Source organism: Bos taurus, chromosome 3, assembly GCF_002263795.3.
Source record: "Bos taurus isolate L1 Dominette 01449 registration number 42190680 breed Hereford chromosome 3, ARS-UCD2.0, whole genome shotgun sequence".
In the NCBI taxonomy this organism is placed as follows: Eukaryota; Metazoa; Chordata; class Mammalia; order Artiodactyla; family Bovidae; genus Bos; species Bos taurus.
Genome location: NC_037330.1, coordinates 51,399,335 through 51,423,744, shown reverse-complemented (window position 1 = coordinate 51,423,744; position 24,410 = coordinate 51,399,335). Strand labels below are relative to the sequence as shown.

The following is a 24,410-nucleotide window of genomic DNA, read 5'->3' as shown; positions in this document are numbered from 1 at the left end:
GATGGTAGCTAGTCTAAATAATGTGATTACATGTTGATACTTTATGGCAAAGAAAAAACTCTGCCATAATTGAATTGGTGTTGATTTATTGATTGAACAGATATTTAGGTACTTCTTATGTACCAAAACACTATTCTGTATTAGAGTTTAGATTTTAGTAGTGAAAGAGATACATACATGATAGGTTCAAAGAACATTCCAGACAGAGGGGTCAACTAGGGCAAACGCCTATAACAGGATCTTTTTCTCTTTTGTTACTTTGGGCCATTGCCTTCATTTATGATATGAATCTTGCTTCCCTCCTTACTTTCTTAAGGATTTTATTGCTTTGGTTATCCCGTTTCATGCATCATTAATCTTTCATTCTCTATCAGGTTAGTTTTATTATGCTATAAATATGCTCTAGTATTTCATCTTTAAAACTCACCTTTTCCCTGTATCCTTCCTGTTTTTTTGCTTTCTTCTTACATACTCATGAACTCACTTCAGTATAGGTTCTAGCCATACTATATCACTAAAAAGGTTCTTATCAGTAGTCTTTATGTTGCTAAATTTAAGTAATATTTTTCTATTCTCATTTGTCAGTATTTGCTTTAGAAGGCTACTGTCTCCTGAAATGCCTTTGTTTCTTGGTACATATTAGTTCTGTGGGTTTACTTTCCATTCTGTAGTCCTTTTGGTCTTATCAATCTCTAAATATTGAGGTATTTTTCAGGGCTTGGTATTAGGTATACTTTTCCTAAATTCCATCTGTGTTCTATTAACTCCTAGATGTATAGGATTTGGAGAGTTAGGGATTCTTATATGTTGTATGTCAAATATGATAATAGCATGGAAAAAAGTGAACTAGCGACTGGTGGAATAGAGAAAGGGGGTTGTTTTATACAGGTTGGCTGGAGAAGGGGAGGTGATATTTGAGAATTTGAGTAAAGCCTGAAGGGAATCGTTGAAGTGAACCATAAGGCTGTCTCCTGACCGGTGGGACAAATAGTCTGCTTATGCTTACCAAACTTGAGGACAGCAGCCAGTAGTCTGGAGTGAAATAAGTGAAGGGGGTAGGATGATAGGAAAAAGAGGTTGGAAGGAGAGCAGACGTATGGGGAAAAGGGTAGCGAGGTCTTATGGGGTCCTGAGAAGCCGTTGTGAGGACTTTAGCTTTTACTTGGAGGAAAAGTTAGAAACCACTGGGCATTGAGCAGAAGTGTCTCAATCTTATTTGAATTTGATTGTTATTTTTGAGAATAGAATACAGGATGTAAAAAGCAGAAGGAAAGAAGGCCTCTTAGGATGCTAGTGCAGTAATGCAGGGTTATTACCACCTGTGATAGTTGAATTCTGGATAAGAAGATAGAGCAAAATAGTTTGCTGATGGATTGGAAATGGGGTTTGAGAGGGAGTGGAATCACAGATGACTCCGTTTCTGACCTGAGCAATTAGAATAGAGTTAACCCTGATGGAAGGATGGGCGTTTGAAATATAGTCATGCCTCGAAATCATGAGGGACAGGTTCCAGACCCGTCCATGGATACCAAAATCTTTGGATGCTTGATGCTTGCGTAGTACCTGGTCCTTCATATCCATGGGTTGCATCTGGGCATTGTATCCAAGGAGGTTGAATCCACATGTGCAGAACCTATGGATCCTGGGTACTGATTGTAATAGATTTCAGGGTGGTGTGATCCAAATGTCTCCAGTCTTAGCACTCTCTGGGAACATACAGGACAAAAAAACATGTACAGATATTCCTCTGATGAGAAAATCATGTTCACATCTGTTCTGTGTCAGCCAGTGATGGACTAACATGCAGAGCATTCTGAAGACCTCACACAGTACCATGTAGTTGTCTCCAGTGTATCTGAAATTTTTGCTCAGGTTTACAGCTACGTGAAGCTAAAATCACAAAAGTTGAACTAAATGTATTAAAGTAGGATGCTAAGAGAAAAATTGCTTTATGTCTTACTCAGATACTGACTCTTGTTCACATTTTACTAGGTACTCAACAGAATATGACAGTTTCTATTAAAGGAAAACAGTCCCCCAAAGCACTGGGAAAACTGCTTACACAGCAAGTAATTCCTTCTGTATTTCCTGAAACATCTGTTTCTCCTTCAAACCTGGCACAAGGTGCTCCACTCAACACTGTCTCACAAACAGTCACCCAGGTAAGTTTACTTTCACTTTAAAATGTTTCAGTGAAGTTTTTTTTGTGATATCTATACCTTTTTTTGAAGTTTATAGGAAAATTGGTCTTAAGCATAGCTCATTGGTCCCTCATAGCTCATTTGGTAAAGAATCTGCCTGCAGTGCAGGGAGACCTGGGTTCAATCCCTGGGTCGGGAAGATCCCCTGGAAAAGGAAATGGCAACCCACTCTAGTATTCTTGCCTGGAGAATCTCATGGACAGAGGAGCTTGGCAGGCTACAGTCCATGGGGTCACAAGAGTCAGACATGACTTAGCGACTAAAGAGAGAGAGAGATACAGAAGTCAAAAGTCTTTTTATCTGTACACATTTTGTGAACAGAGACCTGGGGTGCAAACCAGATTATTAGGTAGAATCTGAATCGATTTATTATCTCTGTAGTATTAGTATCAGTTGTCTAGCTACTTTTTGGTGTGTGGGGGTATAACTTTTATTGGTTCACAACTTGGTGGGTTAACAATTTTCTTTTTTAAATTGTGTACCCTAGCTGATTTCAGGTATTCAGAAACTTTTTTTTTTTTTTTTAATATAACCATGACTTTCCCCCACCTTTCGTTGGTCTCAAAGTTGACCAGACAATTCTTTGGGATGTGGGAAGGAAATATTTGAACTATTTATTTTACCTATGAAAGAAAATTAACTTTTCCTAAAAACATGGATGACCTGGTGCTAAATATCATTTCATTTTTTTAACTGATAAGGGTAATGATCATAGTTTGAAAACTGTTGCTCTGAACGTCACCTTAAATATAATCTTGTTTTCAAATTGTTTCACTTTAGGTTACAAAGGGTGTGAAGAGGAAAGCAGATACAACAACTCCTACAACTTCAGGAGTTAAAGCAAGTGGTGAATCTTCCCCAACACTTACAGAAAAAAAATCAGGGAAAATGCCACTTATAAAAGAAAATATGCTAAAGAATGTTTTGCCGGATTCTCAGCAACAATATAAAGTTGTAAAGAATGCTAAAGTAACCGAACAATTAAGGCACTGTAGTGAGATTCTTAAAGAAATGCTTGGAAAGAAACATTTGTCATACGCATGGCCCTTTTATAATCCTGTTGATGTTAATGCTTTGGGACTCCATAACTACTATGATATTGTGAAAACCCCAATGGATCTTGGAACCATCAAGGTAAATGTTGTCTTAATAAGAGGAACTTCTTTTCTTGACTATAAAAGTAATCTTGTCATCATAAAGAAATTTAAAATTCAAAAAAAGATAAAAAATCACCAGTCATACCACCTGAAGTAAATGATGGGAACATTTTTTAAATAATGGGAACATTTTAAAGTGTATCCTCTTATTTTCTTCAAGCACATTCTTGGTTATTTTATCACAGTGTGTGTTATAGAATGTAATATAACTCTGTACCCTAAACTTTCACTTTGTAGATATTTTATTGTTATATATTTAAAATATTTTTAGTTTGCATAATTTTAATACAAAAAAATTTTTTGGCAAGGCATTTATGTGGTTTCCAATCCTCTGCCAGGTAAGTTTTCTTTATTGCTGATTTGGAAACTTTAAATTACTGGAAAAATTTAGTTATGTATATTTATTTTAGGGAAACTACTAAAAGAATAGAACTATACCATTTTCAAAATGATGCATTATCTCAGTGCTCTTCCTAAATAACTACTCATTGTACTCCCTGTTCTTTATTATTATCTGGAAGTTTGGTTCTTCTTTTATTAAATAAACACAGTTTTGTTTTATTTCATCATCAACATTTTTTGTGAACATGTTACTAACTTTTGTGCTCACCCTTATTTCTTGCTTATTACTCTTTCCTGTCTTGGTTTTTCTTTTTGCTGAAGTGCAAGCTTTAGTGGTTCATCCATGAGCATTTATAGGTAGTAAACTTAATAGTTTTTTCTCTGAAAGTATCTGTGCTTTGTCTATTCTTGAATGGTTCCTTAACTAACTATGGCATTCTAGACCTAGTTATTTTCCCCCAGCACTAGGACAGTATCTTTTGGCATGTTTTGTTGTTGCTAGGAAGTCTGCTATCAGTCTGCTTGTCATCCCTTTGTAGATAATTTCTTTACTCTCTCCAATTGTGTGTTTAATTTTACTCTTCTTGATCGGAAATTAGTACTTTCAAGGTGAAGCTCATTTTTTAAGTTCTGAAAAAACAACTAACCATAATCAGTTCAAAATACGCTTTTCTACTTTCCCCTAATACTTAAACTAATTCAGACTGACAGGTCATGAAACAGTACCTGAAATAGGTAAACCTGAGCTGAGTCTTAAAGGGAGGACTTAGTAAGTTACAGGACATTTCAGGCAGGGGAAGCAACTTGGAACACCCTGAAGTAATAAAAAAAGAAATTCCAGAATACAATATTTAAGCCAACATGAATGTAATATGAAAAAGTGATTAGGAGAAAATGAGTCTGGAAGGAAACTAGGACTTGAAAAGCCCTCATCGTAAAGGCCTAGAGCTGGCGTTAAAGGTGAGGATTATGTCCTCATATTTGTTTCCTATAATGACTTCTCTAGTAACAATGTGAAGACTGGGCGATGAGGCTATTAAAGAATTCCAGAGATAAGAAGATAGTGACTTTAATTTAGTTCTTTGAAATCATTCCAAATTGCCAGTGATCTGAGTGGTAGAAAATTATGCTTCTTATTTTAGTTTTGTGTTTTTTTAATTACAAATAAAGTCTGGCATACTATATTTGTTTATTGGCCTTTTGTATTTGTTCATAGATTTTATGTTAATATACACTTGTTTTGCCCAGCAGTTTATAGGATTTTCTTGTCTGATCATTTTTCATGTTATAGTAATGCCTAACTGGCTACTCTACATCCTTCCTCACTGTTCTATCCACTTTCTATGCAGCTACCTAAAAATATAACCCATCCTGATATTTCTCTTCTGTTCAGTTTTTAATGTCTTTCCATTCCCAGGAGAATTTTAATATTATAAACCCTTCATTTAGATGTTCAAGGCTGATTTAAGGAGTTTATTTACTCATTGTTTTGCTACAATCAAACTAGTCTATCCTAGATTATCTGGAAACACTCCATTTTTCCCCTGCTTTTGTGACTTTTTTTTCTGTTCTTTTCTTTACTTGGAATGTCCTCCTTCACGTCTACTTGTCAAAATTCATTGGATCTTTTTCAAAGTCTAAAAATACAAAACATGTAGCAGAGTTTTAATTTTGTCAAATCTGGATGGTGGGTATCTGGTTTTGGTATTACCTATTATTCTATTGTATGTTGGAATTATTTTATAATATAAACACTTAACATAGGTGCTCAAAATTCTGTAATTTTTTAATTTAGGCAAAAATGGATAACCAGGAATATAAAGATGCATATGAATTTGCTGCAGATGTTAGATTAATGTTCATGAACTGCTATAAGTACAACCCTCCAGACCATGAAGTGGTTACAATGGCAAGGATGCTGCAGGTGAGTTTTTACTTGTGTTCTGAAAGTGAGTTTCCTCTGAACATAGCTTAAAATGTTTCATAACTCGAGAGATAAAAAATAACACCCCCTACCCCCACTAAGTAGTAAAGCATAATTTGTACTTTTAAGATTGTGGGGGTGGGTTGTTTGCTTTATGAGGTATAGTATCCATTAGTAGTAAATGTTTTAATGAAGCTGCCCTACATATAGAAGACATTGGGGAAATATTAGTGAAGAAAGGACAGTAGATATCTGAGACAGAGTTGACTGGAGTCAATGTCCCATTCAGTGAGCCTGAACGGAAGGCTCAAGGACTTTTGAGGCTGAGTCATTGGGGATTAGTAGAATGATGCAGTCACAGGGCAGGAGATCTGAAAAGAAGTCCCCCAGTTAATCTGAAAGATCTATCTTACCTGGAAAAACACAAAAGTTGGTAGTCAGGGAAGCATGAGGTCTTAACTGTATTTCTGGTAAATCTTTTTTTTTCTCCAGTTTTATAGGGATATAATTGACATTGCATTAGTTTAAGGTATATAAGATTATGATTCAATATATGCATATACAGTGAAATGATTACCACAAAGACAATAGAGTTCTCATCAACATATGACACTGAGGGAATTCCCTGGCAGTTCAGTGTTTAGGACTCCACCACACTTTCATTGCCAGGGGCTAGAGTTCAGTCCTGATTGGGGAACTGGGATACAGCAAGTTACACAGTGCAGCCGAAAAAAAGTGACACTGAAATGTGCATTTTCTTAAAAGATGTTATTGCTGCATTAAATCAGAAATGCAGAGGCCCTTAACAGTGTCATTTTCCATTATAGGATGTTTTCGAAATGCATTTTGCAAAGATCCCAGATGAACCTGTTGAGAGTATGCCTGTATGTTACGTCAAAACAGATACCACAAAAACCCTTGGTAGAGAAAGCAGTAGTGAAGCTTCTTCTGAAGATAACTCTTCTGGTGATTCTGAAGATGAACGAGTTCAGCGTCTTGCAAAGCTTCAGGAGCAGGTAGTTCATTTTACTGATAGAAGTTTTTATATTCTTTCTATGAGCTGCTGCTGCTTGCTGATGATCTAAAATCCTATTTGTAGATTAAAAGTAGTTTAAAAGCTGTTATATTTAGATCACTTAGCAACTGTGACTTTACTTATTGGCATATACTTAATGTTTAATAGTTTTTTCTACTCAAAAATGTATACATCTTAAAATTCTGTTATTTATATTACTAACCACAATGAGTTGATTCTTACTGAAACATTTATATAACATAACCTGGATAGTTTATGCATGGGATCTTTATTTAACATTTGTTACCTTTTATGATAAAGTGTTAACCTGCTATGAGTTCAATCCTGAAAAATCAATGATTTAAGACTTAAGACTACGTGGAAAAATAATGATTCTTGGTCTGTTTTTAGATGAATATTTAAGTGTATGGGTTAAATATATAATATTCTTTGAAACACACCCTTCAAAATGATGAATTTATGAAATGAAATATCAGTCTGAAGTAAATGAATTTCATAAAGGATACTGTTGACTTTTGAGTGCCTTCATTTTTTTCTGCTCTCTTTATTTAGAATCATTAATGTTTAAAGCATTTTTCCTTTATTAGCTTCAAGCTGTTCATCAACAGCTACAGGTTTTGTCCCAAGTACCTTTTCGTAAGCTAAAGAGAAAGAATGAGAAGTCTAAAAGGGAAAAGAAAAAAGAAAAGATTGATAACAGAGATGAAAATCCAAGGAAAAAGTTTAAGCAAATGAAACTAAAGGAAAAATCCAAGCGCAAGTAAGTATCTTTAATGATGCCTTATTAAGATAACATTATCTGAAATACATTTGATTAAATTTAACTTTTGTTACAGTCTGCCAAAGAAGAAGAAACCACAGGTCTTCACTATGAAATCTGAAGATGAAGATAATGCAAAACCTATGAACTATGATGAGAAAAGACAGTTGAGTTTGGATATAAACAAACTCCCTGGAGATAAACTTGGGCGAGTCGTTCATATAATACAATCCAGAGAGCCTTCATTGAGAAATTCCAACCCTGATGAAATAGAGATAGACTTTGAAACACTGAAATCATCAACACTGAGAGAACTGCAAAAATATGTTGCTGGATGTCTAAGAAAAAGATCACTAAAACCTAATGGTATGTATTAGAAAGCAGTCTAATATTTGTGTTGTCCTCACTCTTTTGGTTGTACTCACTTTTTTTTTTCCTTCTAAATCACATAGGTAAGAGAACAATGAAGTCAAGAGAAGAACTTCATTCAGAGAAAAAACTAGAGTTGGAAAAGCGGTTACTGGATGTCAATAATAAGTTAAATTCTAGAAAACGTCAAACAAAACGTAGGTATCTTTTTTTTTTAATTTACTTATTTATTTTTGGCTGTGCTGGGTCTTAGTTGTGGTGCATGGGCTTTCTCTAGTTGCAGCAAGCTGGAGCTACTCTTCTAGTTGCGGTGCATGGGGTTCTCGTTGCGGTGGCTTATACTGGTGTGGAGGACAGGCTCTAGGCACGCAGGCTTCAGTAGTTGTGGCTCATTGGCTCTAGAGCTCAGGCTCAATACACAGTTGTGGTACACAGACTTAGTTGCCCCACAGCATGTGGAATTTTCTGGAACCAGGGATCAAACCTGTGTCTCCTGCATTGGCAGGTGAATTCTTAACCATTGGACCACCAGGAAAGTCCCAGTAGCAGTTTTTAAAATGTTCCTGTGACAGTTTAATATCTGCCATTTTTAATGTCTTTTCTTATTTTGTAGCTGAGAAAACTCAATCATCCAAGGCCATTGGAAGTGGTTCCCGACTGAGTGAAAGTAGCAGCAGTAGCAGCAGCAGTAGTTCATCAGAGTCTGAAAGTAGTAGCAGTGATTCAAGTTCTTCAGACAGCAGTGATTCCGAATCAGGTTAGCTTACTTCTGCTTGTGGGAAAATATTTCTCATGTAATATTGAGATGTACAGTGTGAAAAAATGTTTGTTACTTACCCAGAATCTACAGTGGGATGCCACACTTATTTAATTGCATGTTGACAGTCTTACAACTTTTTCTTAAAAGAGATACTGTGTAAAGTGAAACTTCTTATTATACATATGTGACCTACAGGCTTGTAATATTGAAAATAAGCTTGTACTGTTGAAAATAATTTACTAAAGGTGGGATAATATCAATATATAATTCATATCGTAATACCAAAAATATCAAATAATAAAATGCTGATCTTTTAATAAAATATTATTTGAGGACATCTTTTACTTTGATATATCAAATCACTCTAATGTTGCAGTGTGCAGTGTTGTGACAATATATTCTGAATTGGATAATCATTTTGAATTAAGAAACCAGTCATCCTAGAAATGGTGTAAAGCAGATTTTTTTTCACTTCAGTGTTTTCTTCACTGTAGGTTATCTTCCATTTGTAGAAAAATATACCTTAAATTCAGATTCTCAGTTATGCTAAAGTATGATATTACCTCATAGAGTTTATCATCAACTATATCAAGCTTAACTTATTCATTCATGTTTTGTTTGTACTCTTTCATTGACATTTATGTAGTTGACAGGTAATTGCTGCCCTCAGGATATGGTCTTGGCAGAGGCATTCCATCATTGTTCACCAAAAGGCACATTCAAATATAGGACACTTTTAGGCCTCAAATTTTGCTTTATTTTAAATAAGACATTTCTTGTTTGTCATGAGATTCAATTCTTTTTAAAACATCCCACACAAAATGTTGTCACATCAGGAATTCTTACCATTTGTAAGAATATCCTTCTTATTTTGGTCTTGTATTAAGAGTCTGCTGCCTTGCAGTATATTGTTTCACTTCTGGTTCTTTTTAGTTTGTGGTGCTGATGGCCTCATGTTGTTTTAGATTTATAAAGTATATAGTGGTAAACATTTCTGTTAGAATAAACAGAATTTTTACTTTTATTGAAATTTGTCATCCTAGAAAATTTTTTAATAATTTAGGACTCCGTATACATTATTTCCTTGTAGTTGACTTTTAAGCAAAACATGCTGAAAAACTCTTTAAAGTATTTTAAATTGTGACTAGCATTTGTAATTTCATCTAATAAAGCATTTATTGCCTAAGAAGTTAGAGCACTTTGTCTTTTATTTATAGGATAAAACTCTTATTAAATTATCTAATTTTATATTGACTACTGATCAATAAAGACCGTGAGTATTAGCAGAAAGTACTTCAGAGTGCTTCAGTGAAGTACTTTAATTTGAATTATCAGTTTCTAATAGAATCTTACAATATGTTGCTTGAAGGAAAGAATGTCATCTACTGTGTTCTTAAAATAGTGTAGTATGTGTTTTCCTAACTTTCAAACAGAATAACTCAGCCTCAGAATTCTAATTTTAAAGCACTATTGAATTTTTATTTTATGACTGACATTCTTGTTTGATGTCATCTTTTTCAAATAACGAAGTGTTTTTAAAAACACCTGTTAAAATCAAAGAAGCAAATTTTTACATTTCTGTCTACTGTATGAAGAGTGTATAGATTTATAACACTAAGGTCAGTTTGTCTTCTAAAATGATAGGATAATAAGAGTTTTTGTTTATGTTTGAAATTTTCATTGTTTTATAAACCAACTATGTACTTCATTGGAAAAACAATATATATAAGTTGCAAATGCAATGCTTAACTTATGCAGTAATTAACTTTGCTTAATGAAATAGTAAATGAAGCAATAGGACCTTTTCTCCTATTAACTTCAGTTGTACCCTTAAAAATACTGTAAGGCTCTTGATTTCTAGTGTATAAGTTAACAACATTTTCTTTAACTTTCCTGAGAACAAAAACTAAGTAAAAGCACTGCAAATTGTGAAAAATAATTAATTCAGGCTATATCTTTAGCTATACCTATTGTAAAAATAAGCAAAGCATCTATCATTCTTAAATTATGCACATGATGTTATCAAGAAACAGATGGACAAATCCCAAGTCTTAAGTTTCAGGGTGAGGGGAAATGGAGATCCGGAGAAAATAATAATTTGTGAAAATTAGGTATGTTAGTAAAAGTTAACTGAAAATATAAGTAAGACTTTGTAACTTTAAAATTTATTATGATTTGTCAAGAGCTGAAACTTTAAAAAGGAATATCTCAATTATCAGAACTAGGGTTAAATAAGAGTTTGGATTATTCAAAATAGGACATATGCGTATAATTTCATTTCTTCAAAATTTTAGTAGTGGCATCTTTTCTGAAAGCTTCTCTGAGAAATTCTTCTCTGGTCTACAGCCATACCACCCTGAATGCGCCTGATCTCATCTGATCTCAGAAGCTAACCAGGTTCAGGCCTGGTTAGTACTTGGATGGGATAAATTCTTCTCTGATAGAAGAATATTGATCTCCAGTAATTTTTCTTAATCTATTTTTTAATACTTGTCTTCCTGGATTTTTATAGCAACTTGAGATCATATGCAGTTTTCTTAACCAAGTCACAATCAATTTCTGTTATCAAGGACAGATTTCTAAATTAATAGATCTCTAAATTAGATCTCTAATTTCTAAATTCCTTAACAGTATTGACTTAAAGTTCTCCTTATAGCTTTCTTGTATTATGAGTTGCTTTCTTTACTGCTGTATTATTCTCTTCTAGGTATATTAAAATGTTTTAAGGGTGACATCTGAAAAACATTTGTATGTTATAGATAGTGGTAGAGCTGGTTATTCCACATTAAATTGTTATGTTCTGCTGCTGCTGCTAAGTCACTTCAGTCGTGTCCAACTCTGTGCGACCCCATAGATGGCAGCCCACCAGGCTCCCCCATCCCTGGGATTCTCCAGGCAAGAACACTGGAGTGGGGTGCCATTGCCTTCTCCGTGTTATGTTCTATGTAATCTTAAGTCTTATGCATGTTTGAAAAAATGGACTAATTCTGCTTGGGCTAAAGAAATTGGATTAATTAAATGGAAGAGGAGTAAGTTATAAGGAAAGATTTAATAATTCTTTAATTATTATTTCAAACCAGATATTAAATCAGTTCTAAGATAGAGCTGTCATGAAATTCCATATCTTTGAAAAACATAAGAAATCTATTGGCTGGAAGCAGAACTTAATTGAAAATTTCAGTGTGACTTGATATTGCCATTTAAATTATCTTCTTCAGTTACATTGGCATATGCAAATTATCATGTGCTGATAAGTCAAGAACAATGATGGGGAATTCCCTGGCAGTTCAGTGGTTAGGCCTCTGCACTTTTCACTGCCAAGGGCCTGGGTTCTATCCCTGATCAGGGAACAAGATGCCACAGCCATGAGGCATGGACAAAAAAAATAATAAATCCTATCCCATTTATATTTATGCCAGTGATTAAACATTGGCATAAATATAAAACCTATTTTTCATAACTCAAAATATCATCAAATGGCAGATCAAAAGATACAAATAGGCTTGACGGTATAAATGAATTCCAGATGCATATATCCTGTGTTAACTAGGCTGTACTAGAATGTACACACAAGCAATTGAGTTTTTTTAATATTCAACAAAGGTTGGCTATCTTGAGTTATGTAATAAGGAGGAGTATTAACAGATTTAATAATACTGAGAAACCATCAAATGGAGCAGCTCATAGATAATACTGCTTTTTTGATTCTAACTTTGTAGGAAATACCTTTAGGAACTGTCCAGATTTTAGTTCAAATACCTGACTAGTGTGGAATATAATATTTTTCAGGAGTGATTATCATTTCAATTGTTAAAACAGTTATATACAAAGAAATTGAATGGTTATGGCAACAGTTCTTTACCTGATTAAGACAAAATGAATTTATCACTTCATATTTTGGATTTTTTGCTTTTATTGGCTTCAGTGTAATGTTCTGAAAGTGAAATTTATGAAATTCCTTAAGTAACAATTGTTCCTTTTTTTTTTTAACTTTCTTAGTTACACTGACTTAAAAGTAGGAATAAAAGAATCATTTCTCATTTTAGCTATATAAGCCAGGTCTTCTGTAGAAGTGACAATGATGCAGTTTGTTTTTATTTTTTTCATGCAAGGAAGAAAGGAAAACCTTGGTTAAAGTTTAGATTTTAGTTTACCTTTTAAGGGGGAGGATGGTTTAGTAAATACAGGAAGTATGAAATAATGGATTCTTTACCAGCTGAGCCACAAGGGAATATTGAAGTGGGTAGCCTATCCCTTCTCCAGTGGATCTTCCTGATCCAGAAATCGAACCAGGATCACCTGCATTGCAGGCAGATTCATTACCAACTGAGCTATCAGGGAAGCCATGAAATGACAGTTTGGAGTAATTTTTCACCATTCAAGCTAGAAAGTTTAAGAGAAATGATTAGTATTCATCATTTAAGTATTTTAAACTTTCATTAATTTCCTATCAATTAAGGTGTTTTTAAAGCCCCAGAAGGAAAAATTCAGAGACCCAGGCTTGCTTAAAAATTTGTACATATTGAGGTCTGTACTTGAGCCAGGAATCTCAGAAATAGGATAAATTGTCATGTGCCTTTTAAAAACTGGGTCTTACTGAATAAACAGGCTGTCTAGAATAATGTTTTTCAACCTTGGCAGCAGTGCATTAGAAATCACCTGTAAAACTTTAAAAATAGTGTCCAGATATGAATTGGAGAGTGGGACCAGATAAATACAGTGTCAAAAGATCCATGTGACTAATGTGCTGCCATGTTTGAGAACCATCAATCTAGGCGTTTTTGTTTGTTTCCACTTTGTAACTCTAGTTAAAATGACTTTGGTAAAAGAAAGAGACAGCTTATAATCAGTTTGTTCTATATTAAAATAAGTACCACACACTTAGATGAAAATGCTCAAAACATTCTTTAAAGGGGGCAAAATTTTTTTGTTCACAGTGCTTGATTTTTATTCACAGAATATTATATGATAAACTTGGGCAGATTATTTAACATCTCTGGATATGCTTTCTTTCCAATAAAATAAGGAAATGACCTCCAATCACTTTTATGTACCCAGTCCTTTATAACAGAAGTGTGATTTGTTTTTCTAATTTAAAAATCTTCAGTAATTTTTTTCTGCTATAATGGTATTACATTCTGGTTTTACATTATGTATGGTATTATATTCATATTCAGTTTATCAAGTTTTTAAGTCAGTATTGGCTTGCTGATAATATTTGGTATCTCTGGAGCATTGATCTCAGTGCTTTGATAGATGATGGATATTATTAACAAATCCTTCAATCAAATAGTTAACCCTAGATCTCTCTTCTTTTTGATTCTGTGATTAAAATTTGTTTAGTTGGAAGTGAAAACTTTCAATCAGAGTTTTATGTTGAAGTTTTTAGGGAAATATGAAAATAGCACACATTATATACTGTGCAAAATATTCATTTGTTCAGTAGTTAACATATTTTATCCAATTGGATCCTCATAAGGTAGGTATGTTATCACAGTTCCCTGGAAAAGTTGGTTGACAAGTGTATATGTTGTCACTGTAGTGCTCAGTTTTATTAAGACCTGGGAGGGCTTCTTCATTTATTGAAATGTGGTCTTAAGCTTGACAGTGAAAAAAAAAATATATATATATAAAAATAAATATATATATATCTTTTAATTCCAAAGGCCAGGAACTTATAAACAAACAGAAATATGCACTTTTATTTTGTTTCTGGAAAGTCAACTATGTAAGAATAGAAGGAGAAGCAAAATACTGAGTTTTAGGCTATCATTATTCATATATCTATAGTCTGTAAGACTTGTTTGAGGCATCCTGTACTTGGTGTTGGGTTTGTTTTTAATTAAAATTCTTTGATGCCTTTTGCTCATGTTTTTAGATTTTGAGGTGATAGTTTTTGTAATAGTTGTGAGCTTTAGTTTTATATCAGAAAACTAAGATAATGCCCTTAAATTTTTCATCACAACACTAATGTGGTATGTTGTATTTTTATTATAGTTAAGAGTTTATATCATTGAATAATTTGTTTAGGTGCATATTTGGATAATTAAGATAGATATATGGATGTACATATATGATCATATTAATGAAGTCTGTTTTTTGTTTTTTTTTGTTCAAAGCTGAAATCATAATTTCTCTCCTAAATGTGAAAGCTACCTGAATCTATACCCTCAGTCTTTGCAGTCTGTCTTCTTGCCTTCCCTTTCCACCTAACCCCTAACACTTAAAATAATATTTAGTGGAGTGACATTAAGATGGTTCATGTCATTTTAAATACTTAAATTTTTTAAATTAAAGCACGTCCTTGAGTGGCATTTAGCAATTTTAACAATGTCCAGCATCAAACATTTTAGGAAAGAACAGTAACACATCCAGTGGAAACTGATGGCATTTCAGGAAGCAGAAGGTAACTATTAAAATTAGAATGTTAAGTTTGAATAAGATTTGGTGTTGACCAGCCTTGGTGCTCTGAAGCCTGAAGCAAATGATGCTCAGGTGGCTCATGAAAGCTGGCTTGGAGAGATGGATCAAGGCATTAACTACCAATTTGGTGCTTTACCACACTGACTTAGGCTTGTGATTGGGGAGGATAGCACCAAAATGAATTGTAGGATCAAGAAAGAAGAACTTATGAACACCATGTCAGAGAGATCTCTTTTAATATCTACTCTACTGCCAGTGTCCCCTGTAAAGGTATTTCTAAAGGTAAAGGAAGTACTATAAAAGCCATTTGTTGCTATGTAGTTGAGGCTGTCAGATAGCGCAGAAGTAAATAGAGTATTAATTAGATGGGATCTTTATTATAATGCTTAGCAAGCAGAGCAGACTTTATCATGCCTAATCAAATAGCTTCACTTTTAATAAGACTGTATTCTCTCAGATACATTCCTTTCTCTTATAGTAAATTCTTAATTATTTTAATTAAGCCTCTTAATGGCTATTTGGTAAAAGATGGTTTTAGTATAAATGGTACTGCTTGTTTAAACCCTTATCTCTGCTGTAACTTGTTTCTTTTTAAACTATCACTTATTCAAGCGGTTTACTCTAAAGTAACACATCATTCTTTTTGCCTAATAATCCAAGTTGAAATTTGTGAGGAGATATTTATTCCATTAGGTAGAAAAGAAAATATCCCTTTTCAAAGCAAGTATCTCTTTAGAAATTTTGACTGATTCCAAGAGGGCAGAAACCTCGTAAGTGTAAGAATTTCTTGATTTAAGAAGTTGACCGTTTTCTTAAAATCACTTTAATATGCAAGACCTACAATTTAGATGATTTTTAAGTTAGCAAATATTAAAGTATTTTTATATACATTTGCAGAAATGTTTCCTAAATTTACTGGAGTAAAACAGAATGATTCTCCTAAAGAGAGATTACAGGTAAGTTAATTCTTCATTTTACCTTAGAATTTTAAGATTATATGGGTTATAACTAAATGGTTATAATTGTTTGATTTTATTTAAATGAAGAGTTGTCACTCATTTTTAAAAAATATTTTTTCTTATTTTTTTGTGTTGTCACTCATTTTTTCACTTAGATGTTCATAGACTTCTTCATAAAAAAAGATTGAATAGTGAAATGATTTGGCTGCATTTTTCTAATAGATGTATTTTGTTTTAATATTACATCAAACTGTAAGTAGAACAAATTACAGTTTTGGCTAAGTCTTAAGGCTCTAAATACAGAAGGAGAGTCTTGGTGTCCCCGTATGCATGCAGTAAGGTGTGCACAGTAAGGTGGAATTTCTCCCCAAAAATTCCCAAGTAGGGCAGTGGTAGTCAGAGTTTCTAAAACTTATAATTACCATTTATTGATTTTAGCACATTTATGTTTGATTAGTAGTTGATATGCTTTGAAAAGGGTAAAAGTAATTTTATCTTTTACTACTAATTCTAGTTGTCATCCTCATAAAACTTTTAATCCTTTGTACCCATTTCAAATACAGAATTATAGGTATATACCTTTTATTATTCCCCTGGAGAAGAGAATGGCAATCCACTCCAGTATTCCTGCCTGGAGAATCCCACAGACAGAGGCACATGGTAGGCTACAGTCCATAGGGGTCTCAAAGAGTCAGATACGACTGAGCAACTAACATCTTTTATTAAGGGCTCCTGGTAACTCAGACAGTAAAGAATCCACCTGCAATGCAGGAGACTGGGGTTCAATCCCTGGATTAGAAAGATCCTCTGGAGAGAGGAATGGCTACCCACTCCACTATTATTGCCTGGAGCATTCCATAGAAAGAGGAGCCTGGTAGGCTACCGTCGATGGAGTTGAAAAGAGTTGGACCCAACTGAGCAACTAGCACAAACACCCCTTTTATTAGATCATAAGCTTATGTAATAATATCTAACTCCAAGGGGAACACAATATAATACTATCTTGATGGAGCTCTTAATAAGACAGATAATCACACAGTTAAAGAGATTGTATGGCTAGTGCTGTAATCATCTATATTCATAATTTATTGAGAAAATGAAGGAGGAATATATATCTATCTATATACACACACATATACTACATGAAGAGGAAATGCTTAAAATAGGTTTTAAATTACAGAGAAAGGGAAGAAATGGTTAGTATATTGACATACTGATTAGAGACTTTTTTTTAAACAGAGGTAGTAGCATGAAGTGAGTCAAAAAGCATAGGAGGTGTGTTCAGAGAAATATGGTAGCAGATGGTGTTTGTATGGGATTAGTTGTCTTTGGAGATGTAATGGGGGGTGGGTTTGTACACCTAGGTAAAGTGTTAATATTTAATTTGCTAGGTAAGCATTAACTCTCAAAGGTTTTTGAGTGGGAAGAAGATCCAGATGATCTATCTTGCCATAGGTATTAGTGGAAACAAAATTATGTCAAGTTATAAACAAACTTTGGAATAATTCTCAATATAGCACATAGAATGCTATCTTTATGATCTGTTTGTGACCAAGTTTTTCTCAGTGTCACTCACTGAAGAATTTAATGCTTATTCAAGACATAAAAAGAAAGTATATTTATAGAATAATGAATAAATGTACATACTTATGTGTTTCATAAAGTAATGTTTTGCTGATTTAAATCTCAGCATTTGACTTTAAAACTTTGGGCTTGGGTCTCTATTATTGTTGAGATAAACATTCCTATGGCCTTAATTTTATTCAAGCTAGCATAAGTATTCATACACTTCATTTATGCCTTATCAACTAATGATAATCCTAACCCTTTTATTCAATGGAGGGGTCTGTAGTTTAGCAGATAAGGTACCTGGGCTTGGGCACTGTAACTTATCTTGCCACTGAATAAATATGAACATTTAAGTTACATCTAAGTCCTGTTGTCAACTGTGAAAATGAAAGTCATTCAGTCGTGTCTGACTCTTTGTGACCCTATGGACTGTAGTCCTCTAGGCTCCTCTGTCCATGGAATTCTCCAGGCAGTAATACTGGAGTGAGTAGCCCTTCCCTTTTCCAGGAGATCTTCCCAACCCAGGAATCAAACTCAGATCTCCTGCATTGCAGGCAGATTCTTTACCATCTGAGCCACCAGGCAAGCCCTCTGTGAACTATAAGTGGGGATAATAACTATACCAAACTCATATGATTATTGGAGAAGGAAGTGGCAACTCACTTCATTTTTCTTGCCTGGAGAATTCTGTGGACAGAGGAACCAGGTGGGCTGCGGTCCATGGGGTTGCAGAGTCGGACATGACAGCAACTAACATAGGATTATGGGCGTTCCTGGTAGCTCAGCTGGTAAAGAATCCGTTTGCAATGCAGGAGACCCTGGTTTTACTTTCACTTTCTCTCTTTTCATAGGATTATTGTGAGAATTAACTATATAAAAGGCTCACCCAAGTATTAAATAAATATTTATTATAATATAGTTTTTCTTAATAAGTAGTTAGTGAAGTGAAAGTGGCTCAGTCCTGTGCAACTGTTTGCGACTATATAGTCCATGGAATTCTGCAGGCCAGAATACTGGAGTGGTAGCCTTTCCCTTCTCCAGGGGATTTTCCCAACCCAGGGATTGGACCCAGGTCTCCTGCATTGCAGGCAGATTCTTTACCAGCTGAGCCACAAGGGAATCCCAATAAGTAGTTAACAGAATACTCAATCAGAATTTGTTGATAATCTGTGCGTCAACCACCATGTGATTTTTTTTTTAATAAACACACCCTCCATTTATATCACTAATTCACTAAGGAAAAGGAGGTAAAGAAAGTGGATTAGTCTCTGCTGCTGCTGCTAAGTCACTTCAGTCGTGTCCGACTCTCTGTGACCCCCATAGACGGCAGCCCACCAGACTCCCTTGTCCCTGGGATTCTCCAGGCAAGAACACTGGAGTGGGTTGCCATTTCCTTCTCCAATGCATGAAAGTGAAAAGTGAAAGTGAAGTCGCTCAGTCGTGTCAGACTCTCAGTGACCCCATGGACTACAGCCTACCAGGCTCCTCCATCCAAGATTTGGTATAAAAGCTCAGTTTTTATTTTCAATAAGTCACAGGAAAGCATTTGAAAATAGGCAGCACTGTTTAATAACATATGTGTTAAGTCTGTGTATGCTAGTAACTTAAGACCATAGACTTTAATGACTGACTCTACTTAAAAGCTATATAATGGCCAAGTTGTTTAATCTTTCTAAACCTTTTCTCATTTGTAAGATAGCAATAATTATACCTTATAAATTTATGTGACTTTAATAACATATTCAAAGACAGTGTTAAGTTATATTCTATTCTCTTGTATTTTTTTGTTGTTGTTCTTATACTTCTTCTGTGATTAAAGCTCTGAAAGATTTGTTTAACTCTGTCTTAACAGGTAAAGTCTTCTGTGCAAGATACAACCTCTGGGGTAACTAGCCTGGTTCATCAGACTGCATGTTCAAATGGAACACCACCAAACCACCACCAATTAGTGTTTAATCATCAAGAACCAAAACATTCACAGAGTGTGGAAAACATTTCACCTTTACAAATTCTGCCTCTTTTAGGTAAGAAATTAATGAGTAAATAGCTGTGATTGAACAGTTGACTTCTAAATGAAAATGCCAAGGTCATCCTAAATATTATGTATCTGAAATACTGAAAATCATAACTAGTAAATTCTAGGGTAGAAATAATCCCTGAAGCATATTCCTTTATACCCAAATGTATTCATTACATTTGAATGAAAGAAAATTGTATGAATAGTTCACACACAACTTACTTTCGTATAGAGTATATACACTGGCATATGGGCCATACATAAAAACCTGTCACTGCTGTAGTTCATGGGCTTTCCTGGTGGCTCAGAGGTTAAAGTGTCTGCCTCCAGTGCGGGAGACCGGCTACAATCCCTGGTTTGGGAAGATCCCATGGAGAAGGAAATGACAACCCACTCCAGTATTCTTGCCTGGAGAATCCCATGGATGGAGGAGCCTGGTTGGCTACAGTCCATGGGGTCGTAGAGTCAGACATAGCAAGCTCTGAGCAGACTTGTGAAATGTTGCTCTAATTTCCATGATGTCTCTGTGGGTTGGAAAGGTAGATTAGAATGGGGAAAAGATTGTTAGAGAATCTAGAGGTAGATAAATAGTTATAAACATTAAAAACAGTTTACAGTTAAAGAAACTTGAGCTAGAAATACTTGCCTAGTGGTAGTTCCCATTTACCAAAAACATCTTCCAAAACTAGAAATTTTTATAGTTAGATTCATTTGACTTTATCATTGTCTCATCTCTTAGTCTTGTCAGAAGTGAAAGTATCGCCTTTCTCATCATGGTTCTCCTGGGGATGTATGACACAGGGAGATGCTTCTCTGACAGTGGTGAGCCCAACTAATGGGGTGCCTGAACTTTGATAAATGTATTCAGGCCTAGACTAGAAGCAGATGTGAACATACCATATCCAGGTCTCCTTCTGTCTAGACTGCTCCCTGGTTTCCATTTGACCTTCCAAGGGCAGAAGTTTCTCCAAAGCAGAAGAAATTTCTAAGATGTTTTTCTGAAGCACAGATTAGGAGGAACATGATGGTCCTCCTTTATTGCTTCTAGTAAAAGCTCCCTACTGTTCTGTGTTAGATATTCCATTTTGTATTTAACTTGAGTTATAGCTCTTGACTGGAGGAGTGGAGATAAGGGAGAAAATATCAGAGGCAACACTGGGGGGTATCCCAGGAAGAAGAATAAATAAGATCCAAAATATGAAATATTTATATCCATTCTTTTTAGAAAAAAATATTTTTAAGGTCTTCAGGAGAGTAACTGAAGAGGTAGTTGTTCTAAGTCATATATTATCTTAAATACCATCGCTACATTTGGATCTTTTATTTTGCACACAATGAGCAGATTCAAACAAGAGCATGACAAAATCAGATTTTACATTAGGAAGAGATTGCTGCTTGCTATATAGGGGATGAACTAAGATGAAGATGCTCTGATATACTTGGGACCAAGTAAAGAAGCTGAGTGCTGTAGTCTAGGAAAGAAACTATGATGACCAAAACTAAGGCAGTAAGTACAAAAAGGCTGTGGCTAAATTAGATATTTCTGTGGCAGAATTACTAAGCTTTATTAGAATCAGTGTCTTCCAATAGCTGGCTTGAAAATAAAAGGGATTTTTCATTTCAGACATGTTTGTGTGCTAAGTCACCTCAGTTGTGTCTGACTGTTTGTGACCCTATAGACTGTAGCCCACCAGGCTCCTCTGTCCGTGAAATTCTCCAGGCAAGAATACAGGAGCGGGTTGCCGTATCCTCAACACTCCAGGGGATCTTCCCCACCCAGGGATCAAACCCATTTAAATTTAAGTCTCCTGCATTGGCAGGCAAGTTCTTTAACACTAGCACCACCACACTTAAGATATTGCAGAATATCTAATTGGAAATATATAACTAGAAATAGTTTTCTGGAACTAACGGTGTAACAAGAACTATATTTAGGAATATATAGAAGCTGTTTGAAGCCATAAGAATGAAGGAAAAGATACAGAGCAGGAAGAGAAAGGTTAAGAACAAATTCTAGGTAACCAGACTCCCTCAGTAAAAGTAGAAAAAAATGAATAAGTTAAAACAAGAGGTAATCAAAACCTAGAGGAAAAGGAAAAATGAATAGATAATAGAAATAGATAATAGAAACCCGGCAGATACATTTTAGGAGGAAATCATCACAGTTATCAGTCCAGTACAAAGCATTAAAGTACCATGAGGAATAAGGAGAGAAGGTTACAACTGGCAATATGATATGCTGGGTTTTTTGTTTTTGCGGGTTTTTTGTTTTTTTTTCTTTTGCTTTTACAAAAGCTTCTTTTGTGGCCATTGTGATCAGGCAGAGGCAGATTCTTATAAATTGAGAAGTAATGGAATCTGAATGTAAACCAGTCTACTAGGAAGTTTGTTGGTAAAGAGAATGGGAAGATGGCTATGGCTTTAAACAGAAAGATAGGTATTTTGTTTTTGTAAGACTAGAAGAGAGATTATTTTCTTTTGAATTTTGAATGTGAGAGATTTGAATGTGTCTGGAGATCATGGCATCTGGTCCCTTCACTTCATGGGAAATAGATGGGGAAACAGTGGAAACAGTGTCAGACTTTCTTTTTTTGGGCTCCAAAATTACTGCAGCCATGAAATTAAAAGACACTTACTCCTTGGAAGAAAAGTTATGACCAACCTAGATAGCATACTCAAAAGCAGAGACATTACTTTGCCAACAAAGGTCCGTCTAGTCAAGGCTATGGTTTTTCCAGTCGTCGTATATGGATGCGAGAGTTGGACTGTGAAGAAAGCTGAGTGCTGAAGAATTGATGCTTTTGAACTGTGGTGTTGGAGAAGACTCTTGAGAGTCCCTTGGACTGCAAGGAGGTCCAACCAGTCCATTCTGAAGGAGATCAGCCCTGGGATTTCTTTGGAAGGGATGATGCTAAAGCTGAAACTCCAGTACTTTGGCCACCTCATGCGAAGAGTTGACTCATTGGAAAAGACTCTGATGCTGGGAGGGATTGGTGGCAGGAGGAGAAGGGGACGACAGAGGATGAGATGGCTGGATGGCATCACCGACTCGATGGACGTGAGGTTGAGTGAACTCTGGGAGATGGTGATGGACAGGGAGGCCTGGCGTGCTGCAATTCATGGGGTTGCAGAGTCAGACACGACTGAGCGACTGAACTGAACTGAACTGAATGTCACTTGGATAGGGTAAGGTTGTTTTCATTATAGCAAATTCATAGAAAATGGTGGGGATAGCTTTGAAGAAGAACAGACACTGAAAAATAATGGAAAGATTGCGGTCTGAATGGTCTATGGAGACTTTCCTGGTGGTCCTGTGGCTGAAACTCCATGCTCCCAATGCAGGGACCTGGGTTCAATCCCTGGTCGGGGAACTAGATCCCACATGTTACAACTAAAGATCCCATGTGCTACAACTAAGACCTGGTGCAGCCAAATATATATATATATATATATATATATATATGGCTATGGGTGTGTGGGTCCACATTTATATTTAATGGTCTTTTGTTCCTATTTTAACATCCTATCTATAAAATGTCAGGCTTTGACTGAGTCTTCAATTGGATCAGTTTCTTGTATTTTCTTCAATTTCTGCTTTTTTGTGATTGTTCAGTTCAGTCACTCAGTCATGTCCAACTCTTTGCAACCCCATAGACTGCAGCACGACAGGCTTCCCTGTCTATCACCAACTCCAGGAACCTACTCAAACTCATGTCCATCAAGTCTGTGATGCCATCCAACCATCTCATCCTCTGTTGTCCCCTTCTCCTCCTGCCTTCAATCTTCCCCAGCATCAGGGTCTTTTCAAATGAGTCGGTTCTTCACATCAAGTGGCCAAAGTATTGGAGTTTCAGCTTCAGCATCAGTCCTTCCAGTGAAGACCCAGAACTGATTTCCTTTAGGATGGACTGGTTTGATCTCTTTGCTGTCCAAGGGACTCTCAAGAGTCTTCTCCAACACCCCAGTTCAAAAGCATCAATTCTTCAGTGCTCAGCTTTCTTTATAGTCCAACTCTCACATCCATACATGAGTGCTGGAAAAACCATAGCTTTAACTAGATGGACCTTTGTTGGCAAAGTAATGTCTCTGCTTTTGAATATGCTGTCTAGGTTAGTCATAGCTTTTCTTCCAAGGAGCAAGCATCTTTTAATTTCATGGCTGCAGTCATCATCTGCAGTGATTTTGAGCCCAAGAAAAGAAAAGTCTGTCACTGTTTCCATTGTTTCCCCATCTATTTGCCATGAAGTGATGGGACCGGATGCCATAATCTTAGTTTCTCTTAACGTTGAGTTTTAAGCCAACTTTTTCACTCTCCTCTTTCACTTTCATCAAGAGGCTCTTTAATTCTTCTTCACTTTCTGCCATATGGGTGGTGTCATCTGCATATCTGAGGTTATTGATATTTCTCCCAGCAATCTTGATTCCAGCTGTACTTCATCCAGCCTGGCATTTCACATGATGTACTCTGCATATAAATTAAATAAGCAGGGTGACAACATACAGTCTTGATGTACTCCTTTCCCAATTTGGAACCAGTCTGTTGTTTCATGTCCAGTTCTAACTGTTGCTTCTTGACCTGCATACAGATTTCTCAGGAGGCAGGTCATGTGGTCTGGAATTTTCCAGTTTGTTGTGATCCACACAGTCAAAGGCTTTGGCATAGTCAATAAAGCAAAAGTAGATGTTTTTCTGGAACTCGCTTGCTTTTTTGATGTTTCAGCAGATGTTGGCAGTTTGATCTCTAGTTCCGTCTATCTAGCTTGAACATCTGGAAGTTCTCAGTTCGTGTACTGTTGAAGCCTGGCTTGAAGAATTTTGAGTACTTTGCTGGCGTATGAAATAAGGGCAATTGTGTGGTAATTTGAACATTCTTTGGCATTGCCTTTCTTTGGG

The 24,410-nt window shown here is 35.5% G+C and overlaps 1 protein-coding gene across 4 annotated transcripts in view; it reads left to right on the top strand.

Moving 5' to 3' along the window:
* The window catches only part of BRDT (bromodomain testis associated), a 57,290-nt gene that overhangs the window by 19,270 nt on the left and 13,610 nt on the right, over positions 1-24,410 (top strand). For all 4 annotated transcript variants that reach the window (XM_059884576.1, XM_059884577.1, NM_001075852.3 and 1 more), the window contains 10 exons: positions 1,993-2,162; positions 2,982-3,335; positions 5,496-5,624; positions 6,452-6,640; positions 7,248-7,420; positions 7,497-7,786; positions 7,873-7,986; positions 8,403-8,546; positions 15,870-15,928; positions 19,353-19,524. In XM_059884576.1, the coding sequence (XP_059740559.1) occupies positions 1,993-2,162; positions 2,982-3,335; positions 5,496-5,624; positions 6,452-6,640; positions 7,248-7,420; positions 7,497-7,786; positions 7,873-7,986; positions 8,403-8,546; positions 15,870-15,928; positions 19,353-19,524 (1,794 nt within the window). The remainder of the gene's footprint in view (positions 1-1,992; positions 2,163-2,981; positions 3,336-5,495; positions 5,625-6,451; positions 6,641-7,247; positions 7,421-7,496; positions 7,787-7,872; positions 7,987-8,402; positions 8,547-15,869; positions 15,929-19,352; positions 19,525-24,410) is intronic.